Here is a 22,322-nt window from a genome sequence, read left to right as displayed (position 1 = left end):
TTTTCTGTTATGGAGACTGGAACTCTTTCATGAGCTGCTCCTTTGGTGGTCATGCGCAAATACTGTGTGTGTGTGTGTCTGTGTGGACATATCATTTTTGTGCCAACACACAAGCATCTGCTTCCTTTTCCCTCCTCTTCTCTCTCTCTCTCTCTCTCTCTCTCTCTCTCTCTCTCTCTCTCGTTCTTCTCGCTATCAGGCCTGGCTTTAGTCACACACACCCTGGCAGGAAAATACATACGCACACACACACACACACACACACACACACACACACACACACACACACACACACACACACACACACACACACACACATACACATTATAGACCCTTCTTTGTCTTTTCCTTTTCATCCCATATTTCTCCTTCAACTGTAACTAATACATTTAAATTGTATATTGCATTTGCTGACATGAGGGTGGGAGTGACATCACACCAACACCAATGTACACATTTCCGGGACACTCCTTTTAATGTGTGACCAAAACACTGTTGTTCTGGTTTGAAACTCCAAGCACACACACAAGGCCCTCCTTCCATCAGACTATAGGGAGACTTAGACTTGAACCTTGACATTAAAGGTGCAACAAGGAACTTTTAACTCTTTCTGAAACAGTCTCAACTTCCCTCTAATGATCATTAATGACGCAAACGAGACCCTCAGTGCAAAGAATGCAATATTTATATCGTTTTTCTTAATGCTTTTGTCATGGGGCCCTCACCCGGGAACTACAGCTGGCATAGTAAACACACTACCGCTTTTGTCCACAGGGGGTGCAAGAATAAACACAAACTTAAAGTACCTCTGAGCAGCTTTACAGATGCAATGGTAAAATGTGAGAGTATGTTGTTGCTGCTGCACCACACACACATACATCCTGTAGCTCAGATAACCTGCAGGCTAGCTGATGTTGCTGCTGCTGTATATACACCATGGGTTGGCAGATAGCTGTGCAAATCCAAAGTCAAGCAGGAAATACAGCGCTGGAAGAGGTCAAACTTTCACAGTCACCTTTTAGTAGGATCAACATAAAGCAAACACATCTCTCTCTCTCTCTCTCTCTCTCTCTCTATCTCTCTATCTCCCTCCCTGTGCCTGTAGTGAGGCCCAGGTGCCATTTTAAAGTGGAGGCTGAGGGTTCCTCCAGGACATTGCCAATATGTTTCCCCTCTCTGCTGCTCTTTTGTCAATCAGTCACTGATCTCACTGTCACCGGGACAATGGCAATAAAGTTTCTCTTTGTTCCGTCTGCATGTGACTGAGAGGAAGGGTCTGCGTCCTGAGATTGCGTCTGTGTGTGTGTATGTGTGTGTGTGTGTGTGTGTGTGTGTGTGTGTGTGTGTGTGTGTGTCTGTCTGTTCTCGCTATCTCATGACCGTGTATGCGTATCTTTTTGTGTGCCACAGTTACGAGTGCGTCTTCGTATCTCTGCTGCACGCGGCTGTTCATACACGTGCTGTGCTTCCTTGGATTGCTGTGTGTGTGTGTGTGTGTGTGTGTGTGTGTGTGTGTGTGTGTGTGTGTGTGTGTGTGTGTGTGTATGTGTGCTGTGCTTCCTTATGTGTGTTTATGTGTGTGATTATGTGTGTGTGCTTGTGTCCGTCTGTGTGTACAAGTGTGTGTCACCCATAGAGGACAATAGCGCGGGTCATCTGACTGAGAGGCTGCAGACCACTAGTATCACATGACGGAGGCTGAAGGCCACGTCTTTGTTAGCCGGCCTATTGTTAAAGCTAAGGAGACAGCTGGGCCAGGGGAAGGGAATCACTGCATACACAACACACACACACACACACACACACACACACACACACACACACACACACACACACACACACACACACACACACACACACACACACACACACACACACACACTTATTATCACACACACACATACAGGAAAACTATACACACGCACACACACACACACCACCCCCTCGTGACTCCAATCAGTCTCAGTGACAGAGATGCTGCCTTCTTCTTCTCAACTGGAATACTAAGACACACACACACACACACACACACACACACACACACACACACACTGCAAGCAGATAGCTATAATTATAGTGACAGAAACTGGCAGGTGGCATTGTCTGTACCATACCACTCTTAGAGAAGCAGCGGCAGAGAGACAGAGACAGTGAGGAAGACTTAAAGTAACTTAGTGCTCATACTTGCTTAATGACATTGACTGACAGCACCATAAAGTGTGTCTTCACATAGATTATGGGCGCGCGCTTGTGTGTGTGTGTGTGTGTGTGTGTGTATAAAAAACTTAGTGGCAAATAGTTTTGTAGAATAAGTAATGACACCTGTATTTGGTTTTCCTCCTCAATTGGAAACTTTGTTTGCAGAGTGTAGGAGACAAGGTTGTGTCTAAGTCCAGTAACCTGAATAAAGTTTATTTACCCTTAATTACCATAGAAAATGAAATAATTGCTTAAAGGAATCCTGAAATATAGATAGATTCCCTTGAGAAATGTTCAGTTTCAGCTGCTTTGGTTTTAATATTATTTAAGTCAAATTAAGGACAATAAAGCTGTGTGTAAAGACTTTGAAAAACAATGGTGAGTAAGATGTAGTTGTGGCCTGAAGCTCTATACGCTCTGAATTAGGTGGAGATCAGGGTTGGAGAAAGAGGGAGGAAGAAAGCAGGGCAGTTGGAGAGCTTGAATCCCCCCCCCCCCCTTATGTGTGCGTCTGTGTGAGCACCTTCTGGGTAGGTTACAACAAAAAGGCTGAGGATAACAGAAAGACAAAGGCCTCTCAAGGACAAACATTTTTCTTAAAAGAAGGCTAATAGATTTAGACGGAGAAAATGTTTTCTTGCTTGTTGATGAATTAATAACAGCACGGCAGTAAACAGCCCATCGACTTTGGGCACAATGCAATAAGTGGACCCCAAACTGTAGTGGAGCACCAAGGCGTATATCTAAACCCACTCAATGGCGCTCAGTGGACATGGTGTAAGCATGAAGAGGAAGCGGAAAGGCTGATGAATAGATGAATAAGGAGAGACAAAGGATGACAAAGAATCTAAAACGGCGGAGAAAGACATGAGAAATGTAGCCTTTCATCAAGTGCACAGCTTATGAAACCAGATAGCCCTGAAATGTGAGTGTGTGTGACCACTCTATGGCCTCCAGGTGTGTGTGTGTGTGTGTGTGCGCGCTTCAAAGTCAAAGGGCAGATTTTGGTAGCAACCACACCCACCCTTCAAGGGAGGGTATCTCTGCTCTTTCAGACAAGCACAAATGTGTGTGTGTGTGTGTGTGTGTGTGTGTGTGTGTGTGTGTGTGTGTGTGTGTGTGTGTGTGTGTGTGTGTGTGTGTGTGTGTGTGTGTGTGTGTGTGTGTGTGTGTGTGTGGCGCAGCTGTGCCGTTGTTCGTTGCTGACAGAGCCAGCGAGGATCCTTGAACTGGAAAGATGAGACCGTCCTCTAGATTCAGGCTTCATAAAAACGTCTCATTGTCCCGCTTCAGCCGACACACACACACACACACACACACACACACACACACAAAACATATATAACAACTTCAACCCTTTCCATGCTATTCTTCCAAATCACATACGCATTTTTTGTGTGTGTGTGTGTGTGTGTGTATGTGTGTGTGTGCGAGATCCTAAGAAGGTGTACATGGAATGCCTCAACAAAACTTTGACACAAACTAACACAAACTAACACACACACACACACACACACACACACACACACACACACACACACACACACACACACACACACACACACACACACACACACAAAATCAATCAAGAGCAGTTAAGAGTGCCATGCCCAATGCTGCTGGCAGACTTAACCAACCACTCTTCAATCTGGTCTCAATATCTAAAAAAATTCATTCTCTCCTCCTCTTGGCAGGAGGTAGACGCCGACACATTTCCCTGAGTGTCCTGGCAAAGGAAAAAAAATATTTTTGTATTCACTCTTTTTTCTGAAGATGAGACTATTCCCCCTTTCTTTTCCCTTTCTCCAGCCTCCTTCCTTTCTTTGCCTTCCTCATTAGCTCGTGGGCAGAGCTGCAATTAGGAGGGAATTGTTTCAGACGGAGAGAGAGAGAGAGAGAGAGAGAAAGAGAGGTAAACAAAAAAGACAGGTTGAAAGAATGTGGCTGGAGAGGAGAGGAGGAGGAGGTAATTAATGAAGCTGCTATAATTACTGGGGCCTGTTTACGCCAACTTCAGGAGACACACACACAAACACACAGACACACACGCGCACACACACACACACACACACACACACACACACACACACACACACACACACACACACACACACACAGGACAAATTGCACTCACCTTTCCACAGCAATAATCTACAATGGCTGTTTACAATGGCTGTTTAAAATGCCTGTCATGCGCGTTGACTAATGACACAAAGCTTTATTCTCAACCCTTCAAACCTAAGAACACAGTGTTGACTAAAATGAAGTCCTTTTTTATTTAAACAGCAGAAAAGCTTAACAAATGCAAATGATTTAACCTTGCGAGGCCTTCTCTGAGCACCTAATTTGACAAAGAGCTGCGTTTTACGGAAGAAATTAAAGTGAGAGAATAAAGAGAAGAGGAGAAGACAGAGGAAGAGTGCAAAGAATGACAAAAGAGTTTCAAAGCTAAATGAACGAGGGATGAGAGGATAAGGAGAGGAGGTGACGGAGAGAACATATCGACAGAGGACGCATTCAGCAGGAAGGAGAGAGAGGGAGCAAGGAAAGAGAGAAAGGAGGGAGGGAGTGGAGGTGGGTGCGATGGCGGACAAACCAAGGTGGAACTCTGATGATGCTAAATTTGGCAAAAGGAGAAGACTTCTGTGTGTGTGTGTGTGTGTGTGTGTATGTGTGTGTGTGTGTGTGTGTGTGTGTGTGTGTGTGTGTGTGTGTGTGTGTGTGTAGGTGTGTGTGTGTGTGTGTGTGTGTGTGTGTGTACGTCGGGAGACTTGCTGATTCGGCCGTGGTTCCAGTTTCACGCCTCTGAGTTTGACAGAGGGAGAGAGGGAGAGAGAGAGAGGGATAGAGAGAGAGAGAGAGAGAGAGAGAGAGAGAGAGAGAGAGGGTCCCTAGCCGGTAATGTTCCCTCAGGGCGGACGGACGGACGAAAGGATGGTGGGATGGAAGGAGGAAGGTGAAGGGAGAGGAGGAAGCAGCCAGGAGAGGGGACAAAGTGCGGGAAGTAAAATGTGGACCTACATTTCCAAAGCAAATCGTTGCTATACTGCACATAGGACGCCTAGATTCTGTAACTGAAGGCTTGGTCAGCATTTCATATGCATCACTAATTGATGCGGTTAACCATTACATACAAATCTTGAGCATTTTCAACACATTTGATTTATTTTGAGGCCTGACAAAGTGTACTAATGAACACTCAGGCTTTTCACAAGTTTAATTTGGAATGAAATGTTGATTCGTTACTGTTATTTTGATGATCATTTAAGCCATTTTCAAACAAAATATACCAAACATTTAAAAATATACAAAATATTAAAAAGTACAACATTTCCTCTTGTTAAAGCGTATTAATTATAAGCAATTGAGGCTTGTATTTGTCTTAGTGTTGTTGTTCATTTATAGTTTTTGGAGTTTGGACAAAACTATCTATTTCAAGACATCAGCTTGGACTTTAGGAAGCCGTAGCACTCACTACATTCTGACGTCGATTTAAGAAATTCACTGAGGAAATAATTGTTAGATTAATTCCTTTGTGTCTAAAATGTATACAAGCTATTGAAAAGCATTGCATTCACACAGTTGTTTTGGAAAATCCAGTCTGCAGGTCCACAGTAACCACACCATGTGCACTATACATAGACAATGAGGTGGGGTACCTTCCTCCATGACGTTGCAGTCAACTCCCAGATTTCTGAGTTCAGTCAAAATACACCACCAAAGAGGAGTTTTCTTTTCTTTTTTTTCAATATTCACTGCTTGCAAATGCAAATGCGATCATACAATATTCAAACTATAAAAAAAAAAAATACAGGCATCTCAATGTGCATGGGTAATCGTTTGCGTACTCCGTTTCTGGTTTCACGTATCTTCAAGTTCATTTTCATATTTCACTAAAATGAAAACTACTGGCTGACTGAAGGGTTGGGAAACAAATCAAGAACATAAAGTATGTCTCTAAGAATTAAAGGTATAATTGGTTTCTGGTTAAAAGCCTAAACGTCGGTTCACAAACTCCAGACCCCAGTATGAACCTTCCCCTGTAGACCCTAAGAATAACCTCACAGTGAAGACCGGACAAAATAAACAAGCAATAAGGATTTGCATGTGTGTGTCTATTTCCTGTACAGGCTCTTTACATACACACCTGTGAAAAACTACCTGACTCTTGCTATGCAAAGCATGCAAAGCCTTTTCTATTCATTCCTCCATAACAGAAAACTCAGTATACCTTCAAGTTTCCATGTGTGTGTGTTGTGTCTGCAAATCGTTCTCTTTGCATTAAAGCATCCAGTAAAGCGTCAAGCATCTCTCCCCCTAAGCAGAACAGAAAAGTGCTTGTTCTTCATTGTTGAGGTGTGTGTGCTAATGGTCGTCTAAATGCTGCTGATGTTACGTTGAATAGTTTAAGGGCCCTGCGGTCCCCTTAGACCAATATTGGGGGAAAAAAAGTGAAGGAGAGAATGTGACTTCTGCAAATCGCTTTGACAAGGACACCCGCGCCTCGAGCGTCGTCCTCTTTCGCCTCATCGAACACACACACACACACACACACACACACACACACACACACACACACACACACACACACACACACTGCGACATCCACACCTCAGCAGAATCGTGAGGTGACTGTTGCGCGCTGAACAGCTGACTTGGTAGAGGACGTTTGTGTGTGTGTGTGAATTGTGCTGAATCCAGTTTTAATACAGTTTTGAAAAAGTGAACTGAAAAATGGCTTGTTAATAATGGGAGTCGCAGTTTTTTATATAATGTGCACTGGCTAAAGGAAAGTAGTCCATCACAAACTGATTCAACTTAAAGCAATCCCAGGGAATGGAAAGTATCAGCTTTTCACAAAATAAAAAAAGGCCATTATGTATTTGAGGAAAATTGTGTTTCTTTTGCATATGCCACCAAGTTTTAAAAGTGTTTAGGATACTTTACGTTTAAGCATTTATCCCTTTAGTCACAGTTAAAACGACTGGATTTTTTCATGCATCACTAAAGAAAATGAAAAAAAAAATGAAATAAATCAATCTGTAAACCACATTGGTAAGCCATGTTCTTACCTCAAAGTCATTGGCCTTGTTGTAGTGCATGTTGAGGGCCCTGTACAGCTCTGCGTCGCGGCCCACAGACAGCTCCTCCGTGGCGGTCACTCCCTCGTTGATGGCCTGCCGGGCAAACTTCTCCATCTGGATGTAGTAGAACTCCCGGAAGTTACTGAACCACTTGATCAGCTGCGACGTGATGCAGCGATTGAACTGGAATGGAAGGAAAATTCATTCAAAAAAATGTTTAATTAAATGAAGAACATGTCTTGTATAAAATCTCTTCTGGTGCATTGAACTATGATTATATAAACATCAATGTATACATTTGGCCAGTTGTTCATGAGGTAGTAACAAATGGCTGTGTAGCAAGTGTAAGGGATTGTAACATATGCTCTATGTGTGATGGTGCTGTAGATGCATAATAGCACGGGCTGATGTTTGTGTTGCTACTTATTTGCATGGTTTTTGAATAAGTGCTTATTTGGATTATGGCACAACATCCAAGTATGAATAAAAAAAAAAAATTCCACAGTTATAGTGCTTCTTTAAAGGTAATTGCTTGTTAACGCACTTGTAACTTGACCAAGTGAATTAACAGACAGATGAGAAGAAATGCTTGTACACCTTTGTCCTTGGATGCTTTGCTTAATTCATTTTTAAGATTATTTGGTCAATGTCAAATGTTTCAAATCTGAACTCAAGTAACCTTTTGTTTTGTTTTGGTCTGTTTACTGCATCTTTAGTCTCACTCGGGTACATGTTGCTTACTGCTGGATGAATCAGTAAGTGTCAGTTATTTTTTCTTCGTAATGCAAATAACCTTCAGAAGTGAACGGGGCAATCTTAACAGGAGATAATAGTAATATTCTTGCGTGTAAAAGCACTCTCTCACACACACGGTCTCTTATATAGTATTATTGCACTGTATCAACCTCATTAGCCACTATAACTCTGTCTACTCCTTGTTGAAAAAAAAATGTAATGGCCCCCTAGAAACCTCCCTAACTGTCTACAAACACTGTACCGGCCCTCAAGGCCTCAGAAGCAAAGCTTGTTTGTGGCTCCACCTTTACTTTCAAGAATTATGTTCCTCATAAGAAACCAAACATGGAGAAAAAAAAAGTGACAGCCTAGTGAAAGTGTGTGTGTGTGTGTGTGTGTGTGTGTGTGTGTGTGTGTGTGTGTGTGTGTGTGTGTGTGTGTGTGTGTGTGTGTGTGTGTGTGTGTGTGTGTGTGTGTGTGTGTTTGGTGGAGGGGAAAAACGGCTTTGATACGGAGATTAAGCTCGGCATTGTTACAAGACATTGTCTCACAGGAACAAGGGATGAGAGAGAGAGAGAGAGAGAGAGAGAGAGAGAGAGAGAGAGAGAGAGAGAGTTGAATGGAGTGAGGTAGCATGGAAAAAGGAATGCAGCCAGAGCAGGATGACAGAGAGGGAAAGAGATATTTTTTCAGGAGCTGTCAGGGGGTGACATAATGGAGCATAATTGGGAGAGCTGGAGAGTGTGTGTGTGTGTGTGTGTGTGTGTGTGTGTGTGTGTGCGTGCATGCGTGCAGCAGAAGGAAAGGGAGTTGGTTTGACCCACAAAAGAGTCGCACGAAATGACCGTAATATCTAAGCAATTAACACACACACACAAACACACACAGGAACACACACACACACAAGACAATGTCATCTGTCCGTTAGTCTACTATATTAATTGAACACATTTTATGGGTTTTAGAATGCTGGTTGGGACCAAAAATGACATTTTAAATTGTCGCCTTGGATTTCACTACATTTTATAATCCAAACAAGTTCCTAATGTTGTGCTTTACCAATTGTTGGATGAAGCAGCTATTTGAGCTGTACAATATGACTTGTTCAGTGCAGGTGTAGCCTACATAGGCAACTGTCAAGTGTGCATGTCTTTCAAATGTGGGATATTGTCATGAATTACTTTGCATGTAGACGGGACACAGACACAGACACATACACCCCACCCGGCCGTCCTACCATCACCACCTGCCCTCCCACCCGCCCCCCTGTCCCGTCCAGCTCATCACAATCAGCACGCACCAACAAAAACAAGACAGACAAAAGACAGAGAGAGAATAGAAGGGGGGGGGGCAAAATGCTGAGCTTGAGGAATGCCATTTTCTGTTTACAACCAAAAGGGGGAAAGAGAGAGTGTCAGAGAAAGTGTCAGGGTGCCTCTCTCCCTCTCTCCTTGCCTGGATGGTCGGCTGTTGTCAGTCAGCAACCCCCAGGCCATTGGTAGAAGGGCAAACACACGCACACATCCTTTAAGAAATCTGTCCACTTCAACCCCATTTCGTCGTAGCTCGGCACATTTTTATAGAGGACAATGTTGAATGTGCACAATCAACATAAAATGTAGCAGTTGTTGTTGTAACACTGAAGGTTTTCCTGTGGATCCTGGAAGGAGAGCTGTCGTAGGAACTTGTTCAACTTGTGTTTTAGGTCATTTGTGCTTTACTACACACAGTATACACTGCAGGGGAATAGTTTATGTGTGCAAGGTTTATAAAGTGATCTAAAAGAATATGTATAGTCACACTGTTATCATAATATTTTTGTTGTAGATTATTTTCATGGGAAAAATAAAAAGTACACTACAAATTAATTAAAGGCCTTTGTGATCTTAAATCTTGTTCCTTGCTAAACAGAAGCCGTTCTGGATAACATCTCTTATTTTTTTTAAATATTGAGTAATTAGGAAAATGCATTCTACATTACCAGCACAGTCCTCACTATTCATAAGAATGTGTGAGCTTTTGATCAAATTGAAAAGCACTGTCATCTAGAAGCTTCCAACACACTGAATCAGTAGTGATATCAGTATCAGGTTGACGAGCCGTTGCTGCTTCATATCCTGATGTTTTCCAAATTGGCCGCGTCGCTCTAATTGACAAGCCGGGCCGGACACTAATTGATTCCTGCTGAGACGTCGCCGTCGAGAAGTCACTTGAGCCTCTCAAGGCGCAAGTCTGCAGGGCCCTCGCTGACAAATGTGTGGCTACTCCGTGCTCTATGCTCCGTGTGTGTGTGTGTGTGTGTGTGTGTGTGTGTGTGTGTGTGTGTGTGTGTGTGTGTGTGTGTGTGTGTGTGGGCTACTGAGAGTGAAAGCCCTCAGCCAGCGGGGGAACTTGTGAGTGAGAGTGTGTGTGTGTGAGTGGGAAGGAGATTCCCCCGTGCGGCGATCGTCTTAATTAATCCGACCTCCTCCAGTCTTAATGAGGCCTTAATTACTCTCACTGACTCTCTCAAGACGCCACAGCAGTGACCTTAGCATCTCATGCTCACATATGATTGTCTGGTCAGAAGGATAGCGCTTTCACTACACCCATTAAGATGTGTGTGTGTGTGTGTGTGTGTTTGTGTTTGTTTGTGTGTGCGTGCTTGCTCATCTGTGCCTTAAAACAGTTGTCCACTCAACCCACTTCCCACACAGAGCGCGGCAGCCATTGTGCTAAGAGGCTCATCTTTAAGAACCAGTTTCCCATAGACAAAGTCCATTCAAGTCCAATTAGGGGAAGGCATTCAGGGCCCTAATTCCCTGACAGTGAATCTGCCTGATCCTCCTAACACATGCTACTTATTGTTCCCCGGCAAGGAAAGGGGGGAGGAGGTGGAGGGAGAGAGAGGGTGAGAATGAACAAGAGAAAGAGACATTGACCCGGATTTTGGAAATATGGTAATGATGAGGGTAATGAATGCAATGGGACAATGAAAAAACAGGACAGAGACATACACAGACAGCAACAGGGTGCTCTCTCTCTCTCACTCATTCCCCCCCGTGCACACACACACACACACACACACACACACACACACACACACACACACACACACACACACCAATAGAGCCTTGAAAAGAACAGCATCGCTCATCACAAATAGGATTATCCACGATTAATTTTTTTATTAAGCGAAAATAATATCTGCGGAGTTCCTCCCACAGATAGATATGCTGGATTAAGTCGGATTACGACCCAATTAAAATGTAATGTGATGTTAAATGTATTTGCATAAAATGTAAATAAAAAGAAAACATGTTTTTTCTTAAAGAATAAGACTGTAGATATAGTCTTATTGCTAACAAAGAACATAACTAAATTAAAGTTAAATAAATTGCTCTGTTTGATCCAGTTTTGTCTCAGTCTCCAAAGGCTGATGCCATAGACGTCAATCGTTCTAAACTCTGTGCTTCATTTATTTGTCAATCCCAAATACGTACATCATTTTGTACTAAATAAATTATTCAAAGCATAGTATTCTTCCGCATTGTAAAATAGTCCCACCCAACATATATGGTTCTATTTGTTCTACATTGCAGCTGTTATAGGAGATTGTTTTTTATGTTTTACAAATATAAACCTTTACTTGCATTTTGTTCTGGTCACATATACTCAGAGTCAAGTCAATTGTTTAATTTCATTTAACTCTCAAAATCCAATTCCATTTAAAATATATTCTTTAAAATATTCATGAAATCAAATCTGTTTTTGACATTAAGCAAATACCCGTCTATATAGTTTGCATTGTCGGTTTGTGGAGTCTGCCATGCTTGCTGGATTCAAAATGCCTGCTTTCCACATGGGATTCAATGATGGGTCCATGTCATTCATTCTCACTGTTAACTCTTCACTGTATTAACTCCACTGCTCTGTTTAAATCTTAACTAGTAACAGTAACGATACATTGCCGCTGTCAATTTGACTAAACTTGTAGTCGTGGCAAAGAAAAAGAAATGCAAAACTTATCAAAACCTTACGTCTGGCTTTGATTTGTCTAATTCAAATCCAATGTGTATCTATCACACAGTAGGCCTATGCTCTCGCTGTCAGTAAATTACATTGGAAAACTGTTTTCAATACTGTAATACTGAGGCTGTAATACTGTCCATCTGCTAAGCAAAGTGTCAGGCCAAAGCACTGCAAATATCTCCTAATCTAAATCCATGTTAGTTGAGATAAATAGATTAATTGCATATCAGTGTGGTTGATAAACCTTCAGATTCGAGTCCAGGTTCATTTCAAAAAGCTAATATCAATCTGTAAATGATAAACTGTTGCACCAGATGTTCTAATGTATTCCCTTTTTTCCAAATTACACTCCAAAGCCACAGTTTATTTGGAGGCGTAAATATTAAGTGAGTTTACTCAGATAATTGAAAGTATGACGATATGTAAGCTGATTATGGAAAAATTATCAATGGCAGCATATAACAGTTTAATTGCCGGCAATACTCTTTAAAATTAAGTAGGTTTTTATCCTTTCTCATAATGGCTCATAAGCTTATCACTATTAATCACAGTGTTTTTTGTCTGTACTGTATGGATTTTAGGATTTAGCCTGAGAGTGTTAAATGCGATGAAGGCATTCCTAGAAACATCTGATGTTTAGGCTACATTTACCAGAGTATCTTTAAATTAGTTTTCTATTTTTATTACTAGAGAACGGTTGACATTTTTCGGTTCATCAGTGTCTGTTATCCTGATAAAAAGCACTCTGACTTAAACAAGATCCCGGCAACTTAATGTGACTTTATTTTTTTCATTAAAAAGTTGTAAACGCATGTTAGTTTTTCAGATTTTTTTCAATCATTTGTTGACATTTTTTTTTATTTTGTTGTCAATAACACTAGACAGATATAATGTATATAAATAACCATGTGCTATTATGCCCTGTGTTATCACTTAATGAGGAATCAGACTGCCACTGCCTGCACTGGGAGCAGGTAGGCTTAGCGAGCTTGTGTTTGCCTAGCAACCCGGTGTCCCAGCGACCCGTGTTACCATGGCAGCCCATGAGGATGTGGCACTGCCATGAGGAAGTGGTCACCTCAGATATGAGCCAAAGGGCAGCTGGTGTGTGTGTATGTGTGTATTATTTTGTATGTGTGTGTGTGTGTGTGTGTGTGTGTGTGTGTGTGTGTGTGTGTGTGTTTGTGTGTGTGTGTGTGTGTGTGTGTGTGTGCGGCTGCTCATTTGAATAGAGCGTCCTGAATCGGTAGAGGAGCCGTATGCTCCTTTGCCTGTAAACACAAAACAATCAGCGCCTTTGTTTTAAAGCTGTTGTTCTGTTGTCATCCCTTTCATTTGTGTGTTCCTCCCCACCCCTCGCTCCCTCTCTCATTTTCTCAAACTCCTCCAACATTCACAACTCTTAACTCTTTCCCCCATGTCTTGCCACTCACTTCTGTGTATTTTTCATAGACTATTTTTTTCATTCTACCTGTGCCTCCTGCCGTCTGTTGTACAGGGATTGAAATCTTCTTGTGTGAGGCATTGTCTTGTTTCTGTCTTGAAAGAAAAGTTCAACTTCTCATTTTCTGTTAGTGAGAGTGAGAGTGAAAGTGCTGTTGTGGGTGTCTGTGTGTGAGTTTTGGTTGGAAGGGAGGTAATGGTCTAGGCGTGTGTGTGTGTTACACCCCCCCCCCCCCTCCTCCCCCATCCCAGGCCGATTAAGGCCAGAAACTCTAATTATGCCAGTCTAGAGCACCCATCTGTGCTTCAAGGTCCCACACACACACACACACACACACACACACACACACACACACACACACACACACACACACACACACACACACACACACACACACACACACACACACACACACACACACACACACACACACACACACACACACACACATACAAACACGCACACACAGATACAGTAATACAACACTAAAACTCTAAATGAAATATCAGACAAGCAGTTGAGTGTGAGACTATGAAACAAAGTTGGTTAGAAGAGAAGTTAGAAAATATCAGGAAACAATGGTGAAACAATGGGAAACCAAACGCTCCTCACAAAGACGCATACCTGTTTACAACGGCCCAGCTGCCCCATCTGCCACTCACAAATACTCTGATGTGATCTCTGAAATCTGATTCTAAAGATGCCTTTGAAATTCCCATCGTTAAAACTCCACTCTTGTCTATTCAAGTCACGGTCTATATAAGTCACCTTTTCTTATCTCCATACAATTGTGTATGTTTCAACATGACTCCATTTGACCTTTTTTCTAGATCTTAAACATATGCACCCATATCTGACATGTGCCATGATCAAATGATAGGTTTGTCCGATCTTGAATATGACATGGCATGAACTAGAAATATGTGAGTATGTCAGTGATACGGAATCATAATAGAGAATGAAATGCATCCTAAGCGATTGTCTTATAATGATATATATGTAATATTATAGCTAATATCTTATAGTATGCCTTTAATAGGATAGAAACAAAGGGAAAAGGAACAGTAAAGTCGTACCTTGACGTCAGAGAAGAATATCTTGAGCATGTTGGATGAAGGGTAGCGGTTGTAGAAGAACATCAGCTTGGCCTTCTTTAGGTGGTTGGGGGACAAGCCTTCCTGGATCTGAATTGACAACAGGTTAAGGAGCCAGCGGAAAGGTCTTGGACAATGTTTCCTTTGCACTCAGTCAATGCTCATTACGTCGGCAATTGTATGTTTTATGTGAAACATGGTGAAATTGATGTATACGGTTAGAAAGAGGCATGCAGAATAGCCAGTGCAAGATCTCTGTAACCAAAGAGTGAACATAGGGCCAGAGATTGAGGCATATATTTTTCTCAAAGACATTTTGAATAAATGAGCGACCCAGTGCCAGTCAAAGTCAGGAGGGTGAAAACAACACACACCGTTAAATACAACCACTGAATATTCTGAGATACATTAAGAGAAAACCTGTTCTCTGAGAGGCGTGTCATTCTACACCCAAAGCAAAAGCAAACACGAGCACCTGCTGGCTTTGGATCAAATCCCACATTCACTCTCCTGCATCGCGCCAACTATATGTAGCCCCTGTGTCTATCCCACTGTCTCTACAAGGGAAATAATAATTGTGGAGGCCCTGGTGAATGTGTGTGTGTGTGTGTGTGTGTGTGTGTGTGTGTGTGTGTGTGTGTGTGTGTGTGTGTGTGTGTGTGTGTGTGTGTGTGTGTGTGACAACAGCTGTGCCCCACCAAGCTGCCATTTCCCGACCACATTAACAGCCCTATAATCTATCAGAGAAGATGAGGCAATCAATGAAACCCCCTGCAAGGTCAATTAGCAGCACACAGGCAAACTCACACACACACACACACACACATGCAGAACCCCCCCGGGCCCTATATGGCTGGAGAGAGGGACAGGGAAAGAGAGAGAGAGTGCCATCAGCAATCACAAAAGGAGCGAGAGAACGAAAGTGAATCAATTGTATAGAGCAGTTTTAGGACTGGGTGCAGAGGAGGACATTTTAGTTTGACTATAGTTGTTTTGAGTTCAAATTATTCATCTGCACAGAGACAAGAGCTGTTCTTCAAGTCCAGCTGTGCTTATTAGCTGGTGGGACTAGCCATGCCATCATCAGAATACAGTTTTTTCTTTTTATAAGCAATTACAAGTTGTGAAATGAGTGTTGTCCGAAGCATTAATGCACCGACAAAAAGGAAACTTTGGACTGATTGCGACACAGAGTGTAATGTGACTACATGTCACTCTAATGGCCATGAAACCACAGCACAACACTCTTCACTTTGGCTCAATAACCGCAGAGAGTCGGGAGTCGTATTGTCATCCATCATTCATTTAGCAGCAGATACATCAGCTCACCGGTCAACAACACCGTCACCTAGTTAACATTCATACCAACCTGTCACTGTGTGTGTGTGTGTGTGTGTGTGTGTGTGTGTGTGTGTGTGTGTGTGTGTGTGTGTGTAAAAGCAGCTAAAGTGAGTCAGTGAATGAACAATGCAACCGAAGATGAAGATGTTGCTTTTCTTCCAATACTTCCTTCCTTTTGGTGTGTGTATGTGATTGTTCATATCTGAATGTGAGTGTGTGTGTGTGTTTTGTGCAAAGCTCACTGTATCAGCTGTAACTTGACCTTGCTGCCAGGTGTGTGTATGTTTGTGTGAATGGGGGAGGGGGGGGTGGGGAAATTCATAAATGAATGGGGGACATCTGCTCAGCTCCGTACAAAGAATTAAAGATACACAGACCTGAGAGGGAGTGTGTGTGTGTGTGTGTGTGTGTGTGTGTGTGTGAGAGAGAGAGAGTCAGAGAAAGTGAAGGGATAAACAACAAGGTTTATGTAAGATGTGGCTTCTTTGAGAAAATGGCGGTGAGATTTGGCACGAGTTTAAGCTACATTTAAGACATGGTTGTGTTTTTTACACAACATGTATGTGCAGTTGGAACTGAAACTAATTTATTGAACCTCCATAGCTGAAGTAGATTATATAATGCTTTTATATAATTCTAATGATGATTATATGGATACGTTTACACAGATACAAATATGTGCACATTTCATACGAATGCTCTTGAATAAGATAAGAGTCAGGGGCGGCACGCAACTAGAAATCTGTTAATTATCTTTTTGTGTTACTAAAACTATTCCGTCTAAAAGCCTATTACTATTTGCCCAATACGACAATTTCAATTATTAATTTTCTAAACATCCTAAAAGCCAAAGATATTCCATTTATTAGGACCGAAAACTGAGAAATCCTCACACCAGAAGAGCCTTTTGCCCGATGAATAACTTAAATTACAGTCATAGATATATTTTTGGAACGTTTTGGAACATTATAATTTGTTTTAGAAGTTATGAAATAATTTCAATGAATACGTCGACTGAATTCATAGTTAAAAAAAGGTGCATTTCTTAGAAAAGCAAATGTATTAATTTTGATTGCTTGATGTTATTCAAACCACATGTCTTCAGGTCAAAACAAAAACACCAATTTGTATACATTTTTTTATCACTTAGAAAATAAAGACGGGAGGGTTGAAGGGTGGTCAATATCTTTGAAATACTAATGTTCAATTTCAAAGAGTTTTTTTTTTCCTTCGAATGAATGGAAAAGCATTTTTGGAATGAAACGGCACAGCAGGATCAAGAGACGTATCAAATATTTCTGTTTTAATTAAAGCGACATCTAAATTGGCTTTGAAGACGACACTGTGATCACGTCCCCATCACAGCTGCAAGGAGTTCCTATTTGGCATGTTCAAAGTCTTATTTTTCTTTTCACTTTGTTCTTCAAGCATTTGTGTGTGTGTGTGTGTGTGTGTGTGTGTGTGTGTGTGTGCGTGCGTGCGTGCGTGCGTGCGTGCGTGCGTGCGTATGAGTCATAGTGTATGCATGCGTAGTGGCCGGGAGAAGCCCTCTTAATATGAAAGGTTAGGAACGAAAAGATAAACAGCTACCTGCAAACACCTGTCCACATGCACAAGGCACGCCATGAAAGGGAGTGTGTGTGTGTGTGTGTGTGTGTGTGTCTGCGCACTGTGAAAGGAACCAAAACACACACAGCTGCCAAGCAACTGCCAGCAAAGGCCAACAAATGAAAGGGAGTTAGAGGCATGGATTACAACAACTAGCTCAAAACTGTAAAGAGGAGAAAGATGTGTACGTTGACGGCATTGCACTTGCTCACACACATTTTGAAAGGCTTCTATCAATACAGCCAAGTGTTCACCTGTTGCTCTGCCGTGCTCTTTGAAACATGATTAGCTTTGAGCTCCTATGTACAAGGTCTTACCCCACCCACACACACAAACACACACACACACACACACACACACACACACACACAAAGACACCGTGAAATATGATTTGCTTTGAGCGTTTATGTACAAAGTCTTTGTGATGAAAGAGAACCAAACAGCACAAGTGTGTCTGAGACGTTGGCCGTGTGTGTGTGTGTGTGTGTGTGTGTGTGTGTCTCGAAGAAGGAGCTCAGTAGCCTTTCTCAGCACCTTTAAACACCACAACCTGCTGCACAGACTTAAAAGAGCTTGAGAGAGCAGCGTGCGACCTGTTTAATCTTCCCCCTCTCGCAAGACCCATCGCTCTATTTCATCTTCCCCCCTCAGCGAGGAAACAAGAAGACCAGGAACCAATTAATGGAGGTTAATCGACACTAAAGACTTTCTCTGACTACTGCCTACTGCTGCTGCTGCTGCTGCCTCTAAGTGTGTTTGAATGCATTCAAAATGTGACTTTTGCAAAGCAGAGAAAATCAAATCATTGCAGATTTTAACTTTTTCCAAATGCTCAAATAAAATAAAGTGAGGATTAAGATAGTGATTAACATGCTGAGCATAACAAGTACTACTTACACCTGTCAATGTATCCCAATTCAATACAACATGCTTATTTTATGGAGGAAGGACATTTCAGACGCTGATGCATAATCAAATCAAGGAAATCCAATTAATTTCAGTTTTTAAACTATTAAGCAGCCTCTTTTTTTCTAAAGATATTTTTATGGCATTTTTATGCTTTATTGATAGTGTAGAGACAGAGTTGAAATGGGGCAGAGAAGGGAGTGACATGCAGAGAACGACCGCGGGCTGGAATCGAACCCGGGTCCGCTGCTGGCCGAGGCCCATGGGGGGGACGCCCTACCAACTGAGCTAAGTTTTACTTTGTGCACTGCGATGTAGGACAACAGTGTCGCACACTCAAACATTTGAGTGGATTTAGTGTACATTATAGCACAACAAAAGCTTTGAGTGTATTGACACTTGTCTTGTCATTATGCACTGGATACATTAAAACCAGGATAGATTTAGTATGTTAGTGGAGTTTGGCCAGAGCTTAATTTTATCTCCCAGACTAATATCGAACCTAAGACTAAAAACCTGATATGTTGAGGATGACTTTCACTGTGAAGGTTTAAAGCAAAGAGTATACACCCACTCACTCACTCACCCACTCACTTACACAGAGGAGCCCAAGCTTGCAGTATGAAGGATACGGTGCTGCCTGAATACGGTGATATGTCGGACATGTCTTGCATGTCTCCACACTCAGACTTGATGAGGGAGAGGGACAGTCCCTCTGGCCCGTGTTGGCTGGGTGAGCTCTGCCTGTGGTGGTGATGATGGTGGTGGTGGTGACTCAGATGGCCCCCTCCGAGGGACGCCATTTTGGTTCTGAGGCTGACGGTTTCCCGGTTCATGTCCATGGAGTCAGGGGAGGAGCCGTGGTGGTCCTTGGGCCCTGGAGGGTAGCCGTGTCCGCCGCCATGTGAGCCCAGGGGGCTCTGGAAGGGGTAACCCATCATGGGCAGAGGGAACGGGTGGCGGAAAGATGGAGGGCTGAACCCCAGTGAGGCCGTGAGGGGAGAAGGGTGCAGGGAGTGGTGGTGAGGAGGGGGAGGGAGGGCTGGGTTACTGTTCTCTCCTCCACCTCCACCTCCGCTCTTGCGCACCACCAGCGGCAGCGCCTCCGTCTGGTCGTGGGGCGTGGGCACTCCACTCAGTCTGCCACTCAGAGCCCCGAACGAGTCCATCGGGCTGGGGACGATGACGTCACCAAAGCAGTGCAGCCTCTGATTGGAGGAGTGGTAGTTAGGGGCGGGGCTCCCATCACCATTCAGCCCCAGGGCGGCCAGGGCAAAGCGTGAGTCTGGTGTGATGGAGGGCAGCGGGCCGAACGCAGGAGGACAGGAAGAGGAGGAGTTAGAGGAAGAGGAGGGGGCAGCCGGGGTGCTGCTGCTGGGGCAGCCGTGGTGGTGAGTGACGGCCTGTTTGGGCGAGGAGGAGAATCCCTTGACGACGGTGTCCACCACCTGCGACACGGCACAGTTGAGCTCCTGCTTGAGCGTCTCTGCTAGCTGCCTCCCTCCTCCTCTCCTCTTCATCCCCCTCTCTGTGCTCTTCTCCTCCTCCTCCTCCATCTCTCTGTCTATCTGCTCGCGGAGCAGGGCTCTGGCGCGGTCCAGGAACAGGCTGGGGTCCAGCTGGGCCAGCTCGTCATGGCGATGGCGCCCCCTGTCCCGGTGCCTCTCCTCCAGGCCGTCAGAGCGGATGCTGTCCTCTGACAGGTTCCCGTCCTCCTCTCTCTCTCTCCCGCGCTCCGCCTCTCTGCTCTCTCCATTCTCCTCCTCTTCCTCCGTCTCTGAGTCGTAGATCTGGTAGAACTTCTCCTGGAGTTGACGCAGCTGTTTCTGCACAAAGGATAGAGAGTGTTAAATATATATTAACATATTAGAGGAGAGATAACATAGCACAGTATTCCTTTGAGTAAATGGAACCCAATGGCTCTACAACAAAGCATTCTCCAGAATGGCTGACCCCACCATTGATACCCATGTGTTACCAACCTGCATGTCCTCTAGTTGCAGTTTGAGCTGCCTCCTCTCCTCCTGCCGGTGCTCCTGCCTGGAACACAGCAGCTGGGTGAAGGTGTGCTGCTGTTGGGGCAGACGCTGCTTCCTCTTGTTCTCACGGTAAACCTCTCCGGCCCGTCCGCCCGGCGAGCTGAGCAGGGACGAGGGCCCGCCGCCGCCATGGCTACGGTCTCCCCGCTGCTCGTTACCGCTGCTGCTGCTGTGGTCGCTACGGTTCTCGCTCTGCCGGTTGTTGTTGTGGTTACCGTTGTCCTGGTGGCCGTGCTGGTCGTCGGGGCCGGCGTTGTTGTTGGGCCGGACCAGCGGAGAGTGACTCATGCCTCGGATGATGTTCTCCACGCGGGCTCGCTTGGCCCGGAGGTGCTCGTCAGACAGCCGGTCCAGGTCGAAGGAGGAGAGAGCGTGTGTGTGTGTTACTGTGTGTGTGTTGAGGGCCAGGGGCTGAGAGGAGGGGGGCAGGGGACCCCTAAAGGAGGAGGAGGGGGGCAGGGGACCCCTAAAGGAGGAGGAGGGGGGTGGGGGTGGCAGAGCAGGCCCAGGAGACAGGCAGTCAGACGGACTGTCCCGGTCGTGAGACGAGTTACTGCACGCATCCTCTGCCTGGATCTCAGAGCCTCCACTGGACAGAGCTCCACTGCCCTGTGAAGGGACAACAAGAAGACTGATTAGAAAAACAGTGAATACATAAATTAGGGATTTTATGGATGAGGATTGAAAAGTACTTAGTGGCTTGTTTTGTTTGGTTGCTTTGGAAAGGTTGAAACGGAGAATTCAAGTGTAATGACTAATAGACTATTGATTGATTAAAGTAGCTACAAGGAACTTTTTAAAATATTACTGAAACCGTCTCATTTTTCCTCTGGTGATCACAAATGACATCTGACACCAAACGAGACCATTGAGGCTAAATAAATACAATAGATTGACTTAAATAATAATAATTGAGCCGACGTTTCCCAGCTATACCTGTATGTGTGCGTATACCTGGAAGCCTGAGTCGCTCCCTCCATTCTTCCCCATGTTGCTCTTGAGCAGCTGGGAGATGATGGTGGCGCCGGGGAAAGGCATCATGGCGTCTTCGTACGAGTTGGCCCTCTTCAGGAGCTTCCTCAGAACGTTGGACTTTTCCCCGTCGCCGTTGCTGGGCATGTGGCCATGGCCGTGACCCACCAATGAACAGTCTCCGTCCTGCTCCATTCCGTGTGATTGGTTCATGCTGTCTAGAAGGCTGTCTCTGGCGCGGCCGAACAAGGTGCTACCCACGGTCCGTTTCACCCCGATGTCCACACGTCGGCGCTTGGTCTGTGCGGTTAGGAGGGCGGCGCTGTCATGATCAGGCATCACGCAGGGCAGCCTAAAGGGACATGGCCGGGGGGGTCCTCACAGACACACCGCACAATCAGGGGCTTCTCCTGCTCAATGACAGACACAAATGGACACAATTGGTAGGATACAATATCAGCTGGAAAGTGTCAGTTTAAATTTTAATATCTATATCGATGCGTTCACTGCAAAAAATCTATCTTTAGTATATGAACAGGTCAGAGAGAAGCCCTATTGTTAAAAAATGGTAGCTGTAGTCATGACTGATCTGTACAGAAAGAAAAGTTGGAGAGAATGATGTTGAATAGTGAGATATGGTTTTGCTAAAATTAACATTGCTTTTGGTAAAATAGTCAGAATTCTTATTTAATTCTATTTTTTAAAAGACTGGAGAGATAGGTCACAAAAGGTAGGCTAATGTGTTTTTCCCCCCTTTCCCAAACAAATATACTATCAAACGGGGTAAAAATGTATTTACAGATATAAAAAATCCCATCTTGTGAACCATCAGAAACATTTCAAACAACTCAAAACCAATATGTCTGACAGAAACAAATGCAGCAGCCGT

General features: G+C 43.9%; 1 protein-coding gene across 1 annotated transcript in view; it reads right to left on the bottom strand.

Annotated features, from left to right (window-relative positions):
* prox1a (prospero homeobox 1a) overlaps window positions 1-21,772 on the bottom strand; it is a gene marked incomplete at both ends in the record, with an annotated part of 28,600 nt that extends 6,828 nt beyond the window's left edge. The window contains 5 exons of the mRNA XM_080053275.1: window positions 7,272-7,466; window positions 14,550-14,657; window positions 19,055-20,248; window positions 20,405-21,070; window positions 21,416-21,772. Coding sequence (XP_079909401.1) covers window positions 7,272-7,466; window positions 14,550-14,657; window positions 19,055-20,248; window positions 20,405-21,070; window positions 21,416-21,772 — 2,520 coding nt within the window. The remainder of the gene's footprint in view (window positions 1-7,271; window positions 7,467-14,549; window positions 14,658-19,054; window positions 20,249-20,404; window positions 21,071-21,415) is intronic.
* Between the last annotated feature and the right edge of the window lie 550 nt (window positions 21,773-22,322).

This window comes from Ammodytes marinus, assembly GCF_949987685.1.
Source record: "Ammodytes marinus genome assembly, chromosome: 24".
In the NCBI taxonomy this organism is placed as follows: Eukaryota; Metazoa; Chordata; class Actinopteri; order Uranoscopiformes; family Ammodytidae; genus Ammodytes; species Ammodytes marinus.
This window is presented reverse-complemented; position numbering and strand designations above follow the sequence as displayed.